The sequence below is a fragment of the Elaeis guineensis genome, chromosome 15 (assembly GCF_000442705.2).
Source record: "Elaeis guineensis isolate ETL-2024a chromosome 15, EG11, whole genome shotgun sequence".
Lineage (NCBI taxonomy): Eukaryota > Viridiplantae > Streptophyta > Magnoliopsida > Arecales > Arecaceae > Elaeis > Elaeis guineensis.
In genome coordinates, this window is record NC_026007.2 from 55,788,439 (window position 1) to 55,807,453 (window position 19,015).

The window sequence follows — 19,015 nt, forward strand, 5'->3', positions numbered from 1 at the left end:
GTGCTAGATATTATACATAACATTAAAAGATGTGTCAATTTATTAGTATTTATTAAAAATATAAATTAAAAGATATGCAGCTACCTCTAGAATCAATGTTAGACTAGTTCTGTTTGGAAAAAGCATAACATTGCACTATTGTATCTAATAATTAACACTGGCTCATAATTGTTGTTATACAAAGCAACTAGATTATTTTGCTAATAGTAGCTTCAACTTTAGTGTTATAATTTTTGTTGTTATCATGCCAATACTGTCATGCTAGCATAAATTTATTAGAATTTTATCTATAGGTTCATTTGATATTAGAGTATTTCCACTTGGTATTTAAATGTACTTTTATAATTAAGTAGAAATACTTAATACAATTTGCATCAAAAGAAAAAATACAATATGTGTAATATATTTGTTTCATGCTCTGTTTGATGATTTACTGTCCTAAGTAGTTATATAGTTTATATTTTGACATCCATGCTTAATTTTTCAAGTAATGCTTCTTGGTAATTTCTAATGATATGACTGAACAACTATAGGACATAGTCAATGCCATGATTTTAAGTATCTCAAAACTTATGGGGGAATACCTTTTTATTAGTCTACCTTGCTAAAGGTTAAAACAGGATTAAGGTCCTATAATCATCGAATACGATGGACTTAGCCTATAAAAGATCTTTCAATAGTAGAAACTCAACCTTTGTGATAGGAGATCCCTTAAAAGAAGTTCAATATGATAACAACAAACTGATTGATTGGTCAGAGAGCATATATGATTTATCTGATATAGGAGTCATAGACTCTAGTCCATTCCTATAGTGATTAGTGCTTCTATATAGTGATTAGGAAGAATTTTATCTCTGAATAAGACTCGAGAGGTATTCTTCAAGATGTAGTACTACACACATCCTCCTAGAGGGGCTTATCTTTGTGAGAATATCTGAATATGACCGCGAATATGAGATCTGGACTATCTCTAGTAACTCTCATGAAAAATCAAAATATATATGCAGAGCCACAAATACATAGACTCACGATAAAGAACTCTATACTATGGGTGTGATAGTTGAAGTCTGGATCAAAGAAATGTAGTTAAAAATCTGGTTCACTCTGATTTCTTCAGATAGATACTATTCACACTAAATAAAGTTAAGTCTATCTTATTCATTGGATAATATAAGCATCCTGAAATTTATTTTATTTTATTTTACTATTCTTTAAAAAATTTTAAGTTTTGTGAGAGATTGTTGGAGGAAAATTTAAATTTGAAAACTCAAAAGTTTCCAAATATGTTTTTCCTTTTGACCACCTTGATTGAGATCTTTTAGTCCCACATCGAGAGTGGAAAGATCCTTCTAGCTTTTTATATGAGGAAAGAGCTTGTCTATGCCCTTAAGGGCATTTGAAGAGATTTGAAAAAAAATCTTTAACACACGTGCGCGAATTGAATTGGACGGATGGGGCATAGGTGCAGGTGTGGGTTTAGCACCCTACTAATTCAAAAATTTTATTATTAATTTTTTAACCATTTAAAGTTTTAATCATCGTTTTAATATTTTAAACAAAAGCCCCTTAGGACCTAATTAGTAAGCTGTCCAAGAGCCTTCTAAGCTTTTTCTTCATAGTTCTTTTTTTTCATTCTTCTTCTCTTCATCTTCCTAAGTACTGAAAGAGTCTTCATCAACTTCCTTCATGATCGTACGCACAAGCAAAGGATTTGGCTGTATCTTAGGATGGTGTTCTGGTATTTCCTACATGAGGGATGGAAAAATGTCCTAAGATGGTGCCTTGCACACTTCCAGATTTAGATTTTGATAGTTGCAATTTTTTGTAGGTTATTTATAATTTTTTTGTACAATCAAAATTCTTATTAGTTTTCTTATATGACATCTGAAATTTTAAGTGAACAACATTTGCCATCAACCACAAGAGATGGATGGTAAACAATCAAACAATCAAAGAGAGCAGAGGAGGAAGACAAATTAGTGGCCGAAATCTGATGGTAAGGGATATAGTTGGAGGATGATTCATGTTGAGATTTAGTACCTCGAATTCGATCCACAGCAGTGAAACCCACAGCAACAGAGCCCAAACAGAGGAGCTCATGTAGGCCAGACAGGCGTGCAGACTTAGAGATGCAGCCCACAGGCACACAAGGCCTGTAGGTATGGCCCACGAGCCTATAAGAGCCCTAAGCATGCGGTTCGGGGCCTACAGTGCTGCTGCAACGGCTTGGGCCAGTGCACAGACGAGCGTAGCCCAAAACGTGCTGCGTGTGGGAATTTGGCACGATCCAAGGTGGACCATGGGAGATGTCACGGTCTACGCGACTACTGTGGACCGACACAGTGCAGGGGCCAAAAATCGTGATCCATGGAGTGTTTTGTGCAATCCAATAGCCAGAAAGGCTCGCAACGGCGATCAGACGGCGGGCAAGGGTGCGCAGCATGATCGGACGGCTGATGTACATGATCGGATGGCTCAGGTGGCTCTGCAGACGTGATCGAATGGTCAGGGATGTTGTTGAGTCCTGATGAAAGCCTATTTCGATCCGGATTTGGTTTTGGGCTTATAAAAAATGTCTGAGAGACTGTAGAGCAGAGAAGGAGCAGTTTGGTGTGAGCAGTTACAAGAGATATTAACAACAGTCGAGAGTATCTTAAAACGGCCATAGGAGTGGCTGTGAGTGTAGAGGCAGAGGCTGCGGCATGATGTAGCGGCTGAGAGCATCACAGGAAGTGTCCAGGGGCATCGAGGATCTTGGCTCAACAGGCCTGTGAGGAGGTCTCCTTGGGATTTTGTGAGAGCTTTTGTGAGGATTGTGCTTTTTGTTGAGAGAGATTTATGTATGAGAGTTGAGAAAATGTGATCTCCTCTTGTATTTATTTTTTTTTTATAGTAAAACTTGCATGCTCTGTGGAGGTAAGTCTTAGGCTGATCTATGTATTTGATTGTGTCTTTTATTTTTATCTCTTCTTTCTTTTTTATTGCGGTGTCGATATCGTCACCGACATTGAGATCTTGGGCAGGGGGATCTGTATTCTGCACTTGCAAGGAATCTTCCCAATAAATAGTATCAGAGCTACAACAAAGACTCAAAAAAACTAGAGCATATGATGACAAACAGAAACCCTTTGCATGTCAGATAATTGGAGTGATTTGATTGACTTCCAAAGTGCCAAAACTTTCATTACTAAATATGATGCTAGCTTCTTCTTTTTCAGAGAATACATGCTAGCTATAACGAAAGGAAAACATGATAATTCATTGTGCCAGAGTTGCACAATATGATGTGATATAGATGAAGTATGAGGAGGATCATTAAGATTCTATAAGTGAAATATATTAAAGTTAATTTTGTATATAGATCCTCCAATATCAAATTAATTGGATCTAAAACTTGATGTCCTGCTGAAATTTTCACATTGTCATTCAAATAATAACAGCACAAATGGTTAAACTGAACTCAATGTGGAACTGCAATATTCTGGTAAGGATGGTGCATCAGCATGATATAAAAATATATAAGAAGATATAAACAGTTGATTTTCTGATTCATACTTAAAAAACTCAGTTCCCTTCCCCAGTTGGCAAAAAGGTCAATTTTTTTCATTGCATGTCAGTTGTTCTCGGCATCTTATCACTTGTGACTATTACACTGTGGAGCCCATACAACCTGCATTGCTTTCCTGGTTGAGTGACTCTTTTGTATATTCCTTGTATACATGGCATGCATCATTTTGTATGAGATTTCTCCACCACAAATACTGGTTTGCTTTATGCTCTCATAACAGGTGAAACCGAAATTTCCAAGAACTCCTACTTCACATGTATTAGATAAGTAGACTGAATTAGGAGCAGGAATCATCACTCTCAAGAAAATTAGGAAATAAAGCACCAAAAGGCATCTTTATATGGACTAAGTTTACATTAGAAATATCCTTGGTGGTTCTTTATTGTCTCTGTCCTTGATAAGTATTATTGATCTTGTACTCCACAAACAAGGTCGATTGATTTGACAAGGCTGTTAAAATAGCAGAGCTGTATAACCTTTACTGAACAAAGGTTGGTCTTCATAAAGATGTAAGCAGCAAAAGATCATTAATTAAAAACATATGGACAAAGGAATGTTAAGAAACTCTAACAAGTGATCACATAATGATATAGAGAGATCCTGCTTTTCCCATGATATATAGTGATAAGGGTTGAATATAACACATTATGGGGAGAAATTTCACTCGAAAAAAGTTACTGAAGGAAAAAAAAAATTAAACATTAGGAATATATGTTGTAGAACCTACTGAAGATTATATGCTGCCTTTGGGATGATTTTGTGAGTGAACTTAGAAGCATAGCAAACATGAATATGTTGGTCTACCACAACGAAAGGCTAAAGCATCCTAATTTTTCTAGAAGAAGTGGATGGTGAATTATAAAAGATGTTGGATGCATGTTAAGCACAAAATATCCAGAATGGACAATTGGGTTCCCATTTCTTTCATCAAAAAGAAAATCTATTATCTTAAATAATGCAAATCAGGAAGAATAAGCACCTCTCTGTTCAAAAGCAGGAAGAAAAAACATCATCAAAGAAGACAAACTGGTTTCCTTTGAATTTGACTATATGGAAAACTTAATGCTTAAGAGTTCTATATAAAGACAATACTTTCTCAGCATTGTCAATCAGGGATTCTCCAGTCAACCAAAATTATGATGCTTGATCAGATGAACTTGCAGACACAGATAAGTGATGACAGTAACAATTGCCAAATTAGGTAGAGAGAATCAAAGTTCAGATTTTACCCTCTTTATGATAAAGTCATAAAGAAATTAGAATGCCTCAAACATTCTAATCAGAAGATAAACACACTGCCATCCAATTGAAGATAAGGAACGTAGTGCTCTTCTTAACAACGGTAACAAATTTGGCTTGACTTCCTCTTCCTTTGTGACCAAGTACTCCAACAAAGCACCGAAACAATCACATCTCATACATAGTGCCTCTTCAGTCTGGTATTATGAGTTCCCCAAAGTATTCCGGGGTTCAGAAACTGACTTACGTTCAAAGAGTTCTTATTTTTTTCGAAAAATGTCTAGAACCATCTGCGCACGTATTATTCAGAAGAACCTCCAGACTTCTCAGTTTTGTTGCACTAGTAATACATCAAAGCAATAATTTCCTTTTTTAAATGAAATAAATGAAGTTTCTTCACTAACTCTATATCTGATATGATTCTTTGTACAGCAGCTGTTCTATGACAAGGTATGAAGCCTCTGAATCTATAATAAATTTTAGTGTAATGAACTGATCATTAGATCTCGAATAATCAATCCCAAAATTCTTTGGCCCTTTGGAGACATTAGGATAGTCATGTCCAGCAAGAAGCCATATCTTCATGGAAATGACATTTAAACTAAATGACTAGCCGGCTGGGAACCGTGGCATAATTAATTTGCAATAGACTATAGAACAAAGGCTAGTGGTGCATGTCAATTTTTGAACAAGAACTTTTAAAGATACATGCTCAATGAAAGAATTTGTCCAAAGTACTTGATGAATTTTTCCCCTATAATTTAGGAAATACAGTTACCCTAGTTGTTGATGATTCCTTAAAATCACATTCTACTGACTCAGAAAATATTAATGTTCAGTATACTCATATGGGGTTTCCTCTTCCTTCTATTCAGGGGGTAAAATGACCAAGGTATGTGAGAATGTTTCCATGTGACTTATTGCTTAGGGTGGCTTGTGGGCATTTGGTGTAAGGTCATTCAACAATAGTGCAGATTCCTGAAATGTACACTGATCGTTTTTCCCAAGTAAACACTGGGTGATATCTAAATAGTTTAATTCTGGAGTCTTGTCTTGATGCTAATTTATTTGTATAACTCCAGAAAATGTCATATCAGTGGTCAAATGAAAAGGAAGAAAAACAACTCAAGTTAGTCTAAAATTTATTTAAAGAAAACTTAAGTTTCTAATCTCAGAGCAAATGTGCAGAATAACATCAAGAAAATTATTTCATTTTCTTCTGTACATACAAGTATACAACAATAAACATTAGCATACTTCCAGGAAATTATTTTGCATTTACTTTACACCATTGCATCTAGATAAAGATCAAAGTTACTGAAACTCATTTAAAAGACAACTTGTATCATATTTACATGAAGGAAGAGACAAAAAGTGAAGCCCCTAATTTAAAGAAGTGCAACATATTCACTTTTAACCAGAATCATGTATCAAGAGATTGAATGCCTCAGGACTTTGGGTGGCTTTCTCCTGGTTTTGTCAGAGAGAAGTTTTACAGTGTCAGAATGCATGAAGGCGAAAAGGTGCCCAAGCTTGTTCGATATAGAATGAATGAACGACTTCTTTGGTAATGGAGGCTTGTCTGCAGCAGCTATATTTCCTGAAGATTTTTCAATTTCTTTTAACTGCATTCGCAATCTGACCAATTCCAGTTTCAGGTCATCATTTTCTCTTCGCAAGCGCGAAAGCTCATCTGGGGCATTGTGATATCCAATACCATATGAAGTTGCTTTCTGGGATAAAGCAGGAGATTCTCCACCAATCAAGTTTCCACTCGTAACATCTCTAAGGCGTTGCTGCTCATAATAAAGCACCTGAACAACGATCGGCACCGGAAGCCTATCATTCCGAGCTACATGGGCACAGGCCTCTCTTGAGAGCTTCTGGCTGTCCATCAAGCTGCAAATTTTTCTCCTTTCCATGTCGCTCAAAGATGGATGAGACTGCAAGTTCAAGAGTCATCAATGATGCAGATAACAAAAAGAGCATGAGGTAGCAGTTCATGTATAAGATTTAAAAGAGCACTCTAGCTAAATGATGTGTGATGTGATCATAAATTTATTTGATGGATGCCTTAATGTAAATAACTTATACATTATATAAGTCTGGAATCTGGAGGCCACTAACAATGATCTGGCTATCATATGCAGGCAACTTAACAAATAGTGATATCACTATTAAAGATTTATAATGGACATAAAAAATAAAATACATATGTGGAAGTCTTTCTTTTGATGTAGGAGGGGGCAAAGAGCTACCTGGCTTTTATTATAGAAAGCATATGCGAAAGTCAAAATCAGTGAACTGAAGAACATAACCATAAAACTTGGGCAAAACTGGATTAAGGCCCAGCAGTTGCACCCCTACATTTGGAGCAGGTTTCAGGCTCAAAGCTAGTGAGGTGATTGCCCATTAGTCTTCAAAAACAAAGTAATAGGAAAAATGGTATTAAAGAACAATGAGGAAGGCAAAGAGTAAAAGGAACAGCACCTTCAAGTATATATCAATTGCTCTGTACATTCCATCTTCAATGACCCTTGATTGTTCTGGAATAAGGTCGGCAAGGCTTATAAACCTTGCAATGGTCAAGTTGTGATCAGAAGCAATCTCTGCAAGGTAGCTCTCCATAAGCCTACCGACCCTCTCTATGTCACCAGGCAGTGAAGAAACATGGCCATCATCCATGGTATAACTAAAGCGGCTTCCATCTACCTTATGTTCAAGGTAGTTCATAAAGATCCTTCGAACTGTATCAACATCAAACTTTGTATCAGCATTGTAGGAAAATGAAGGAATCAATAGATCATCCAATACTGCATGTTCTAATTGCAAGCCCATTCTCTTCTCTAGATCAAGCCGGCAAGCCACTGTTGTCTCGAGATATATTGCTGCTCTTAGAAGCATTGAGAGAAAGCTGACCGACATTGCATTCCTTTCTCCTGGCAAAAGGCTAACAACTGTCTCCAGCACTACCCTTTTCTCATTCTCTTTTCTTGGCTCAATTTTCTTCTTCCTCCTTCCAAATATGTCCTGTATAAAACTATTGAATTTAACATGTTGCAAACAGAAATATCTAAGGTCAAATTCAAGTTGATTTGCTAGTGTGAATTAGTAACATAGGTTTGATCTTGCCAGTAATAAGAAAATGGGTTCCTTAAGGTAAATTTAATGCTGCAAACATAACAAAGCAGCAGGAACCTAATTTTCATTATGAAGATCTTCAATTTAAAAAATTGGGGGAAGTACCTTACTTCCTCCACATTCAGTTAAAAAGAAAACAAGATGATTAAGGTCTTTCTATGTGATTCACAAGAGTTCTTATAAGGAAGTCATGCCACCCTGCATGGCATGAGGAGGATTGGACCTATCATTTATATATTAAATTTTGCATAAGCAATTCGGTCTCATTATACCAATAATTTTTTCCTGGGTACCATTGGTAGATTGTGATGTTTGTAGTACAAAATAAAAATTAATAGAGAAACAGACCAAGCAAGGATTGTCGCTCACCAAACCTCGCAGAGACTTCTGTGCATAGAGCATAATTACTGGTCCAAGAGCATACTCTTTAAAGCCCCTAGCTTTCATTGCCATGAGAACTCTTTGAAAGGTATCAATCCTCAAAACTGTCAACTCCTCTGCCCACCAATCCAAGATTGCCTTTGGTTGTAATCCTGAATACAAGCTGCCATGGCTGTTTTCAGTCCCTGAGGGTATACATATATGGCTATCCTTGCAGGCTATATATGCTACCGCATCGATGCACCTGCTTACTAATTTTACCTTCTCGGCCATGGGAAGTAGTTCCTCCGATTTGTGTAAGACAGTGACTGCATCTGGAAGGCTCATCAATGCTACTTCCTCCAAGAAGATCTCTGTTCTGCTCACAAGGTTTCCAACTACATAGTCCTCTGTCATTTCTAAGTACTCTGCAACACATCGAAGCATGGCAATGTTCTCGGTTGTGATCTCAAAATTTATCCCATAACAAAACTTTGCCGCAAATCCGAATGCTTCAGCACCGCCAGGAACATCTGGGATTTCGATTAGTGAGATGTTTGAGTCATTGGCCTCAGACACTAACCTCCTTATGTAACCACACTTGGAGATCAGAGGGAACTGTATGGAAAGGTTGCAGTATATAAGAATTGGACTTTGATTTGTAGGTGAAACTGAATAAGAGAAAGCTAAAAAGGAGAGCTTCCATGAACCAATGATCTTTCATACCAATCTTTTAATGATCAAGGAATGTATCTAACTTTCTTTAACTCATATACTTAAATCCACAGGGATTATGGGGAGTCAATAGGGGCCTGTGAATTCTATTTATTTTGAACACCCATGGGTTGACAGGAAACAATATGAATTTCTTTCAGAGTGGTTTATTTTTTGGCACCATGGATTTGAATTACCTTGTGTAAGGCGAAAGTGGCTCCTCCAGCATGGACTGTGATATCACTGGGGACCTCCTGGGATAGTATCCTATAAAGATCACAAGTACAAAAAAACCTTTTTATAAATTGCCTTTCCATTTATCATAAGCACCCTTCATCCCTCTAGCTCCAGAAGAAAGACAAAAAAAACAGAAATTAAAAAAGGTCATGCAAAAATCATATAAAAACTTAAACGTAAAGCAAATTGAGGAAAACAGAAAAGCAATGAAGAGTGAAGCAGGACATTTTTTTTTTTCAATAAACCAATCAAACAAAGAAATCCTGTTCATTAATTACTAAACATTTCTCTCATAAAGAAGCTTCGTCTCACAAACAAAGACACTTTCTCAAAAAAAAAAAAAAAAAAAAGACACATAAACATTAAGAGTTTTCAAATGAGTACAATGAACTGGGGGAGAGGCCACCAATGAAATATGAAGGAGAGGATTGGAAAGGAAAAGAATATACAAGGAAAAGAAACAGGACCATTCACTGGTTCTCTTCATGGTAGTGGAGAGCAGCTCTTTCTTTATGGCAGCAGATGGTGGTGAAGTTTCATGATCAACCCCCAACATTCCTGTGGCTCCAGAGGCTTGCTTCTTTTCTCTTCCTTGTTCTTCTTCCTCTTCCTCTTCTTTATCTTGACCATGTCTCCACCATGTTGTAAACAAGTGTTAAATGGTAGAAGAAGAAGAGAGTAGCTATAGATTAAGATGCCAAATAAAAGGATGTGGTGAATGTTTAAAAGCAACCCCTCAAGCACAGGTCCTCTTTTGTTCCTCACATGTTTGTTTACTTATTATTTTGTTTGCTTTGTAGGTGATCAATCCCTCTCGTGTACTAAGATAACTGAAATCTTTTGGTACAATAATTTTGTTGAGGGGCCACTACACCAACATTATCCCCACATAATATTATTGAGAGCACATTGCCAGTTTCTTTATCTTAGCAAGCTTAGCTACATAATACCTAAAATTGTCTGTCATACTATTTTTTGAAAGATGCCTAATGATCCAACTTATAAACCAATATGGGCAAAAGCCTTCTCGATGCGAATACACTTGATTGAAAGAAATGCTACATAAGCCCCACATATTGATAGATTACCAGGTCTCAACAATCCTGCAATTCTTACTTTTTTTATTTGGATGTAAAAGATTGAAGCCCCATCATTCATTCGTTAAAAATCTTAGAACTGCAACTTGAACTGACAATCTTTGTGTGATTTTTTTCTCTTATTATTAGAACCATTGGATCAGTGAATGATGTTTTCAAAATAAACCAAAGTAAAACCATGGATGATTCAATTTGGTTTTTCTTCGCCAACAGTTTCAGTATGGAACTGTAGCATGCATCAGGAATGCTTGGATTGCTAAGTGACTAAACAAGAATTAATGATGACAATGACGAGGAGAAAGGAAAAGAGGAAAGTGATCCAACGACCAACAGGATAGCAACCAAAATAAGACAAAATATAGTGATCTGGGATGATAGGGGCTGCTCTTTGTGGAGTTTTCATCTATTTATTCCATATTGTGTGGTGAGCCTCAGCTAATAAGCTCATGGTTTTTTTTTTAAAGGAAAAGGGAAGCAAGGATTGCCACCCAGATTTATTAAAGAAAAATAATTACAGGGAGAGAAAGCTTCAAAAACTATAAAAAGTAGAAGTTATAAAACTACATAGAATTCAGAGTTTCAAAAACAAAGATTACAAAACAAACAAACCCCACAAAAAATCAATATAGGATCAAGAGAATTTAGCCTACTACATAAGCCAAGATGGTCTTGAAGGTTCTTGGCAGGGCAAAGAGTCTTCCAACTAAGAAAGCATTGAAGAGCAGCTTGCAGAACAGAGAAGATAGATCTTTTTCTATATAAAAATAATCTTGCATTCCGCTTCTTCCAAATTTCCCATAGCATTGCTGCTAGCAATTGATCACCTCCCCCTGCTACCAACATATGTTTGTTCCTCTTCCTCCAATTGGTCCAAAGATTAGAAAAGATGGAAGGGTGGTCAATTCGCTTCAATTGTATCTTGATTGTAGTCCACAAACTCTAATAAGCTCATCTTGTCCCGCCAAATAGGCTTTCATGCATTCGCTTAGTAGCTTATGTCTTAATCCATTTAGGACATATTTGGCTGAGAGAAGTTGGACTCTGGAATGGGAATGAGTGACTCTCATTCCAATCATTGGTTAAAAGAGTTTAATTCTCATATTAATTCTAAAGACAAATGAGAATATCTTAATCTCCCAAAATTCAATCGTTGCTCTCCCCTAATATTCAAATCTCATTCTAATTTTAATTCCGATTGCGGTTACAAATTAAATACGTTAAAAGATATGACTGTTTTGATTCTCACTCTAATCCACTTTGATTTTGACTCTGGTTGCGAACCAAATACACGATTACTTGTCATACTCCTTACAGAAATCATGTATTGATTCCTAATGATTTCGTAATGCTTCTTAATGTCATCATGTTGGTGTCTTCTGCCTCTCAAAATTTAATCCTAGACGTGATTTCATTTTACTCGAGAACACGACCTTGGTAAATTGGCCAGGCCACCAACATTACTGCAGTATCAGTTATCTTCTAAAATTTGATGTAGCACATGATATGGATCTTCTCATCCCTCCACGACTGCGTTCTCCTTTGGGCATTCTGTTTTGAGCATATATATCGCAGCTCAATAATTTCTGCAAGGTAGAGGAATCCTATGTTGTTTGTAATTGGACAAGGAGCTTGTATGAGTTCATGAATAAATCACTAAAATGGTGCCCAAAATAATTATGATCATTCATGGACTTTTTGATTTAGCCATAAATCATGATAGACGAGTAAAGAGTAGAGGTCAGCAACACAAAGTAATAGGGAGCATGAAGCATCTCAAGTGCCAAGGGTGACAATCAGATCAAGTCGGGTCAAATACAGTTCAGATTGGATATGGATCAAAAATTTATCAATTCAAATCCGATCTATTTATTAAATAGATCAAAAATTTAGATATGAATATGATTTATTTATTATTCAAGTAATCCGACCCAATTCATATAATTAATTTATTAAGCATATCAAGTCAAGTTAAATATGTTAAAAGGGCTGGATTAAATATGTTGAAAATAGCTTAAACAAATTTTAAATAAATTAAACGGACCAGAATAATGATTCCATCCTAAATTCACAAGTTCAAGAGAAATGTGCATCTCCGAGCGGCCGACAAGGGCTAGATAAATATAAATGAGACTTATAGCGACCTCATTTGGTTCTAAATTAAAAGTCGGACTTGGAGATTGTATTTGGAAGAAAAATAGGATAGAACAAAAACCATGTAATTCATTTATTCCATACTTTCTTTCTTTCCTTATTTTCTTCAGGCAAGCGCTCCTTGAACTATTTGGATTCAATCACTTTCTTAGAACAGGACAGCATCTAATGGAACAGGATGAGTCATGGATCTCTGGCCGCATTGGATCCAAACTAGATCCTATAAAAAACTACCGAGCCCGCCAGCCTGATTGGGATAAGTGGGGTTAGTCCCCTCCACCTCTCTCGCTCTCCTAGGATATTTGATGGCGGAAACCATTTGTAGGACGTTGAGGGACGAATCTCTGGAGGGAGAGCGGGCCCTAGCTCTCACCATCAAGGACTCCCTCCAAAGCCCTCTCAGGTCCCACATCTTCGATCGTTTCCTTTCTACCCTCATCTCCGCTGGGAAATCTCAAGCCATGAAAGCCTTTTTAAAATTCGCTCGAGATTTTAACTGAGTTATGATGAATTACCCCACACAGCGGTCTGGTTCTCATTGCATTTAATCGGAGCCCGTATTTCTACTTCAATTTGTTCATGACAAATTGGTAATATGGAATGCTTCATTTAGCTTTATATGGTTGTTGCCGAGTTGCTCATTTGGTTTTGATTTGGAAATCCGCTCTGGTGCATGCTTGGGTACAGATCTTGGATTGCTGAAGGACCGGCTTCTACACTAAACGAGTGCAGAGAAGTCCATTCTGTTTTCAACAATGCGAGGGATGTCAATAAGTTTAGTTATTGTCTTCGATTCTTGATCTTGGAAAAGGTATGCTGTGTAAATTGGCTCCCAATTTTTATTTCCGGGTTGCTGGAAAAGTCGCCAGCTACTTCCTTATGTTCTCTTCTTGGCAGTTCTCACGCCATGCTTGTGCGGTCTCAGGGTTTATTGGAGAAAGCAAGGTTTGGTTTGCTCATTATTTCTCCGAGTAATTATACGTTTTGTATGTGAGAATTAAAAATGAAATAATGCAGCCGTGAAGCTCGAATATTGCAAGGGCATGCTGGGAAAATGCATCAATATGCTATAAAACAGCGGAACCTAAAGTCTCATGGACCAGGTGTAATTGGACCGCGTCAAATACCACGGTAGGTAACACGACACGCTACGCTATCCACCGTGCATATGCTTCGCTATTTGCCCTGGTTCACTTGCACCTGGTGCGTGCATAGGAGTCTGCCCTGGTCACCGCTCGCTCTTTGTTTTAGCAAAAAAAAAAAAAAAAAAAAAAACACAGCTGATCCCGCCATTCCGATCGAGAAACTAGGGTTTAGTCCGCTCCTTCCCTCTCTCTCGCTCGCTAGGATTTGCGATGGCGGAAACCATCTGCAGGACCCTGAGAGACGGATCTCTCGAGGGAGAGCAGTCCCCAGCTCTCACCATCAAGGACTCCCTCCAAAGCCCTCTCGGTTCCCACGTCTTCGATCATTTCCTTTCTACCCTCGTTTCCCACATCTCCGCCGGGAAATCTCAAGCCAGGTTAGCTTCCAATGAAATCCTTTTTTTCAAATTCTCTGAAGATTTTACTTAGTTATGATGAATTACCCAACACAGCGGTCTGGTTCTCGTCGCGTTTGATCGGAGCCCGTCTTTCTACCTCGATTTGTTCAAGACAAAAGGATTAGATGCCTCTTTGGTCGATAAATCGTAAGAAATTTATGATATGGAATGCTTCATTTAGCTCGTGTGGGTGTTGCCCAGTTACTCGTTTGGTTTGATTTGGAAATCCACTGTCATGTATGTTAGGGTGCGGATCTTGGATTGCTATTCGGATCCACTTGGGTGGAAGGACCGGCTTCTTCACTCAACGAATGCAGAGGAGTCCATTTTGAAGGGCTCTGGTACTGTTTTCAAGAATGTGAGGGATGTCAATAAGTTATTGTCTTCGATTCTTGATCTTGGAAAAGGTATGCTGTGTAAATAGATTCCCAATTTCTTTTCCCTGGAAAAATAGCCAGCTACTTCCTTATGTTCTCTTCTTGGCTGGTTCCATCGGAGTTCTTCAGTTCTCACGCCATGCTTGTGTGGTCTCAGGGTTTACTGGAGAAGGCAAGGTTCGGTTTGCTGTTGCCATTGACTTGGTATGCCCATTATTTCCCCAAGTAATACGTTCTATATGTGAGAATTAAAAATGAAATAATGCAGCTGTTAAGCTCAAATATTGTAAGGGCATGCTGGGAAAATGCATCAATGTGCTACTTTTCGATCTTGATACCTGCCATTAAATCATTGACTTGTTCTGTCTTACACTGCAAAATGCATTAATAGGTATGAATTGCATTTACATTATGGAAGGATTGAGATTGTGGATGGCTTTCTTTTGTCAATGTTACTTTATAACCTGTCCTTAGGGGCCTTTAGGATCAGTTCAGGTAAGAGCTTTTCTAGGTGCTCTACTGATCAGACCAAACCATTCCGAGCAGGTTTTGATCTATCATGGTCCGATAATTGTATTTAAAGGATTTCCATATCAAGCTCCCGAAATTTGGTTCTGATCCAAAATGGACTTTGTGTACCATCAACATCACCAACAGTAATCACCAATCCAGATGTATGCTAACCTTGCATCCAGCAATATTGTTGCCTAGGTGGTTGCTTGACATTCACATGTTCTACAATTTATGGTGCCTTGTACTGTTTCTTCTGTTATTAGTTTCATGTATTATGCTCTACAAATTCATTTTATATAGTTGAATCTTTCTTGATGCTGCCTGTAATTACTTATTCTGTTTCCATTTTTATTCAGGACAGAGTCAGTCTTCAAACATGGTTATTATTGACTAAATTCACTTATTTCACTACCCATATTATAGAAATCTGATGCTTCTACTCTTTGCAGGTTAGTATTATGCTGAGGCATGTTTCATTACCATCTGTTGCAGGCTTCCTTAATAACCTTCGCAGCAATGGTATGCTTGTTCTTCTAAATTCTATCTTGACATCCTTTTCTCTGAAGAAAATGAAGGCAGGGAAAGATATTGAGTTAATGGCAGCGTACGGTTCATCACTCATTTGGCCATTCAGTTAACTTGCTAGTTCTTCTAAACTAGAGTTGCACATTTTTTTCTTTTCTGGTCCTGTTTTGATTCAATGACCTTATGGACAATGCTAGACTTCAATATAGCCTGGGGTTGATGGAACAACACTTAAACATCATTGAACTGTGATTATGATATTTAAATTATCTGTTCAAATTTAATTGCTGCTAAATTGTTTTTTCTAATGTGAAATGCACTTTTTATCAGCTCATGGAATCAAATCATAGTTACCTGTCAAAATTAAATTTGAGATGGATGTTTGACAATGTAGACAATCAAACCCTCTATGTTACAACTTTAATTTGCCTTCTCTACTTGCAGATCAAATTTCATGTATCTTTTGGTTGATACACTCAGACCTTCATGAACCCAGGGCCTCTGCAGCTCTTGAATATATTTCCACTATGGTTGCGAGTTTAGAACCAATGATGCAATCTAGTGATGGGCAAGGAACTTCAGGAAGCTTGCTTTGGCTTGAAGAAAATTCTTGTAAAGCAAAGTTTCATGTGCGCCTGAAGCGTTGTAATGGACGGGTTAAACTGCTTGTAAGCTCTCTCCTACTTCATTCAATCTCCCTCCTTTTTGGCATTCATTCAATTGTTATTGTTTTTAAATTGCAATCTGATTATATTTTCCAGTATGAAGAATTGCATACGGAACAAGCTGGGATTAGATTTGAAGCAGCATCTTCTGTAAGGACAATAGTCAATCAAAACCTTTTGCCAAGGGTCAGTGACGTGAAGTCATCAGTATTTTCTTAACTTTGGAAGCCTAGAACCTCCCATCATTCTCATGTATTAGGTTGCACCAGTACATAAGTGGACATGCATGGTTGTATTGCATGTTACATGTAACTTCCTTCTTCAACAGGTTCAATTCAATCTCCAGCTATCAGATAAGGAACGAGTTGACAGGGCAAGGGTTGTCCTTCCTTTTGAACATCAAGGTATGAGTCTAGACTTTCTCAAAATTGAAAATTAGTATTTTTCCTTGGTTTATATGTTTAGGGGCCACTGCTTGGTGTGATAGTAAAAGGCTTGGGCTGACAAACACAATGGTGCTGGTTTTAGTTCTAGGGCAGCCATTTTGTTGAAAATATGCCAAAGGTTATATCTGTCCCTATTCTGCTCTCCCATGACCTTCGATTGCTGCGGACCATAATTGGGTAAGGGCCCTATGGCCCTTTTAGTTTATAATTGTCCTCACATTGTTTAGGTGTAGTGTGTTTACTTTCATTATGACCTTACAAGATAATAAAGTTGTTTCCCATTTATAATTCATTTGATGTTTTGTATATATAGAAACACACATATGTATCTCTCTGTGTCTGTGGGCCTTTTTTTTTTTTTTGGTTGGGGGGTGGCAGGGTGCGGGTTGAGGGAGGTGCAAAGATAATGCATGCTAAAGTTTTCAATGATGGCCATTGCTATGAATACTTGAAGATTTAACTTTTGAAAGTGAGTTGAAAAGGAAGCGATTCCAATGCAGACATGTTGCAGCCATCAACTTAATGACAATTTAGTTAAAGGGTTTTTTCTATGTATATCTTTCCAAATATTCAAATTTGCATGGATACCCTCGTAAAATTACTATTTGCATATATATCCCTATAAATTATTATTTTTGTATATATACCCAGAAGTGTATTTTAGTCATTTTAATTTTAAACCACTAATTTTTTTAATAGCATTAGATGATGTAAGTACATATGCAAAGAACAAAAAAAAAGAAGGGTATACATGCAAAACAAGCATTTTATGGGGGTACACATGCAAATATCAATTTTGAAAGGATATTCACGTAAATTTGAATGTTTAGAAGGGTATACACATAAGAAACCCATAGTTAAATTGGTAGGCATGCACAAGGTAAATAGGTATTACTGCTGCTTGGTAGCTATGACATAAACTTTTGGTGATGTTATGATATTATATCAGATTTGTTGAGCCAAAGTATGAGCTTTGAAAGTGTAAGTGAACAGCATCTGAAGCACTGCACAAGCATTAAAAATTTATGATATATGACAGCATTGTTGCAGACATCTTGCCATTTGCCTTTTAGTTTTTCCAAATTGTCAAAATATACTGACCATGTTGAGTTATGCCAGGAAATGGTGAGGCTATACAGATATATGATGGGCGGCGGTCCCTTTCTGAGGGCCAGAAAGATCCCTATTTGATGCAGCCTTCTGCATTTTCACATAAAATGAACACTCAGACCAATAATGAGAAGGGTGAAATACATTATATTCGTGACTCAGATGATGAGCGACCTGATTCGGATGAGGACCCAGATGATGATTTGGATATATGAAAACCTTCCTGTTCGGTGGCTTACTATGAAAATTAAATAGTAAACAACTTAACGTTGCTGTGTGATGCTGTTCTTCTTATATCTACGCAGGGCGTGTGGTGCCATTCTTATATCTAAAAGGGTTCTCAAGGTGTCATCAACAAGCAACAGGGTGCTAAAGGACTCTTGTTTACCTCTGATTCTGGATCCCAGCTTAGTGAATATGCAACTTATGAAGAGGATGTAAAAATGAAGTGTACTCTAGCATAGCTGAGTTTTGTGTGCAGAGCTAGAAGAATTCTTGACTTTTTAAAGAAAAAAAAAGTGATAATAGAGTTAAGTGTTCAGATCAAGCGAAATGCTTTTTGCTGATATAAATATCTTGGTTTTCATATCGCTTACCATATTTTCTTGGCTGGCAGCTTTTTCTTGATGGCAATGTGGTTCAATGTTGCGTGTATGGTACTCATTGACCGGTCTCAGTTCAAGTATTAGAATGTTTTTTTGTATGCCATGTGTCCAATTAACAGGTCCAGATTCAAGTATTACCAGTCTGTGTGATGTGTACCAGTGAAGAGTACCTAGTCAGTAGGAGGTATTCGGGTCTTGCAAGATTTGTTATTGTGGTTTGTTTTGTTTGGTTAGAGGGCTCTTCAATGCTATTTTAGACTCCGTACCTAGCATGGTTTCTGTTTTATTTTAATGAAGTGTTTGAATATCCTTTAAAAGAAAAAGGTTTGGTTGAAAATGGTAAGTTTGCTCCTCTTGGGCTTCCTTCCAAAGGTGTGTACATTTGCAACTAATGGTCCTCTATGGTATGTATCAAAGACATTTGGCACGTTTTTTGCAGTATAGTGACAGAATACTCTCGATTGTAATAGCTAGGTTGTCGAAAGCCTGGTACTACGCTGTTATCAACCATGACCGGGAATTGCGACTGCCTACATCTGCCAAGGTGGCTTCTGATATGCAGGCCCCTGCCAACGACATTAAGCATGACTATATGCTTTTCCTAATGAAGAAGATGCTACCAGAAATATTTCGGTACCTGCATTGAGTGTTATGAAGGGATGAAAAATGATTGCATTCAATCGGTCAGATCACTTTTGATATCATTATAAATTAATTTTTTTTT

The 19,015-nt window shown here is 37.3% G+C and overlaps 2 protein-coding genes across 3 annotated transcripts; one reads left to right on the forward strand and one right to left on the reverse strand.

Annotated features, from left to right (window-relative positions):
• Positions 1 to 6,105: 6,105 nt before the first annotated feature.
• LOC105058043 (BTB/POZ domain-containing protein SR1IP1) lies at positions 6,106 to 10,041 on the reverse strand. Of its 2 annotated transcripts, none has more exons than XM_019855214.3 (5): positions 9,709 to 10,041; positions 9,220 to 9,289; positions 8,318 to 8,926; positions 7,298 to 7,837; positions 6,106 to 6,750 (listed from the first exon to the last, which is right to left on the reverse strand). In XM_019855214.3, exons 1-5 carry the CDS (start codon positions 9,813 to 9,815, stop codon positions 6,238 to 6,240), a joined length of 1,839 nt encoding a protein of 612 aa, XP_019710773.1. In that variant the 5' UTR covers positions 9,816 to 10,041; the 3' UTR covers positions 6,106 to 6,237. The 2 variants fall into 2 exon arrangements, with proteins under 2 accessions (XP_019710773.1, XP_010939121.1); XM_010940819.4 differs by having other exon boundaries at positions 9,727 to 10,037.
• A 3,482-nt stretch (positions 10,042 to 13,523) lies between these two features.
• On the forward strand, positions 13,524 to 18,272 carry LOC105058042 (elongator complex protein 5). Its single transcript, XM_010940818.4, has 9 exons — positions 13,524 to 14,029; positions 14,105 to 14,197; positions 14,297 to 14,457; positions 14,585 to 14,631; positions 15,390 to 15,459; positions 15,910 to 16,133; positions 16,227 to 16,316; positions 16,459 to 16,534; positions 17,696 to 18,272. Exons 1-9 carry the CDS (start codon positions 13,863 to 13,865, stop codon positions 17,899 to 17,901), a joined length of 1,134 nt encoding a protein of 377 aa, XP_010939120.1. The 5' UTR covers positions 13,524 to 13,862; the 3' UTR covers positions 17,902 to 18,272.
• The last annotated feature ends 743 nt before the right edge of the window (positions 18,273 to 19,015 follow it).

Excerpts from the sequence above, each read along its gene's own strand:
- LOC105058043 (XM_019855214.3), bottom strand. The coding sequence starts at position 9,815 with ATGTTGGGGGTTGATCATGAAACTTCACCACCATCTGCTGCCATAAAG. Across the intron at positions 9,290-9,708 it reads TGGTCCTGTTTCTTTTCCTT|GATACTATCCCAGGAGGTCC; the intron begins GTATATTCTTTT and ends TGATCTTTATAG. Across the intron at positions 6,751-7,297 it reads CAATTGATATATACTTGAAG|TCTCATCCATCTTTGAGCGA; the intron begins GTGCTGTTCCTT and ends TTGAACTTGCAG.
- LOC105058042 (XM_010940818.4), top strand. The coding sequence starts at position 13,863 with ATGGCGGAAACCATCTGCAGGACCCTGAGAGACGGATCTCTCGAGGGA. Across the intron at positions 14,030-14,104 it reads GCCGGGAAATCTCAAGCCAG|CGGTCTGGTTCTCGTCGCGT; the intron begins GTTAGCTTCCAA and ends TACCCAACACAG. Across the intron at positions 16,134-16,226 it reads ATGGACGGGTTAAACTGCTT|TATGAAGAATTGCATACGGA; the intron begins GTAAGCTCTCTC and ends TATATTTTCCAG.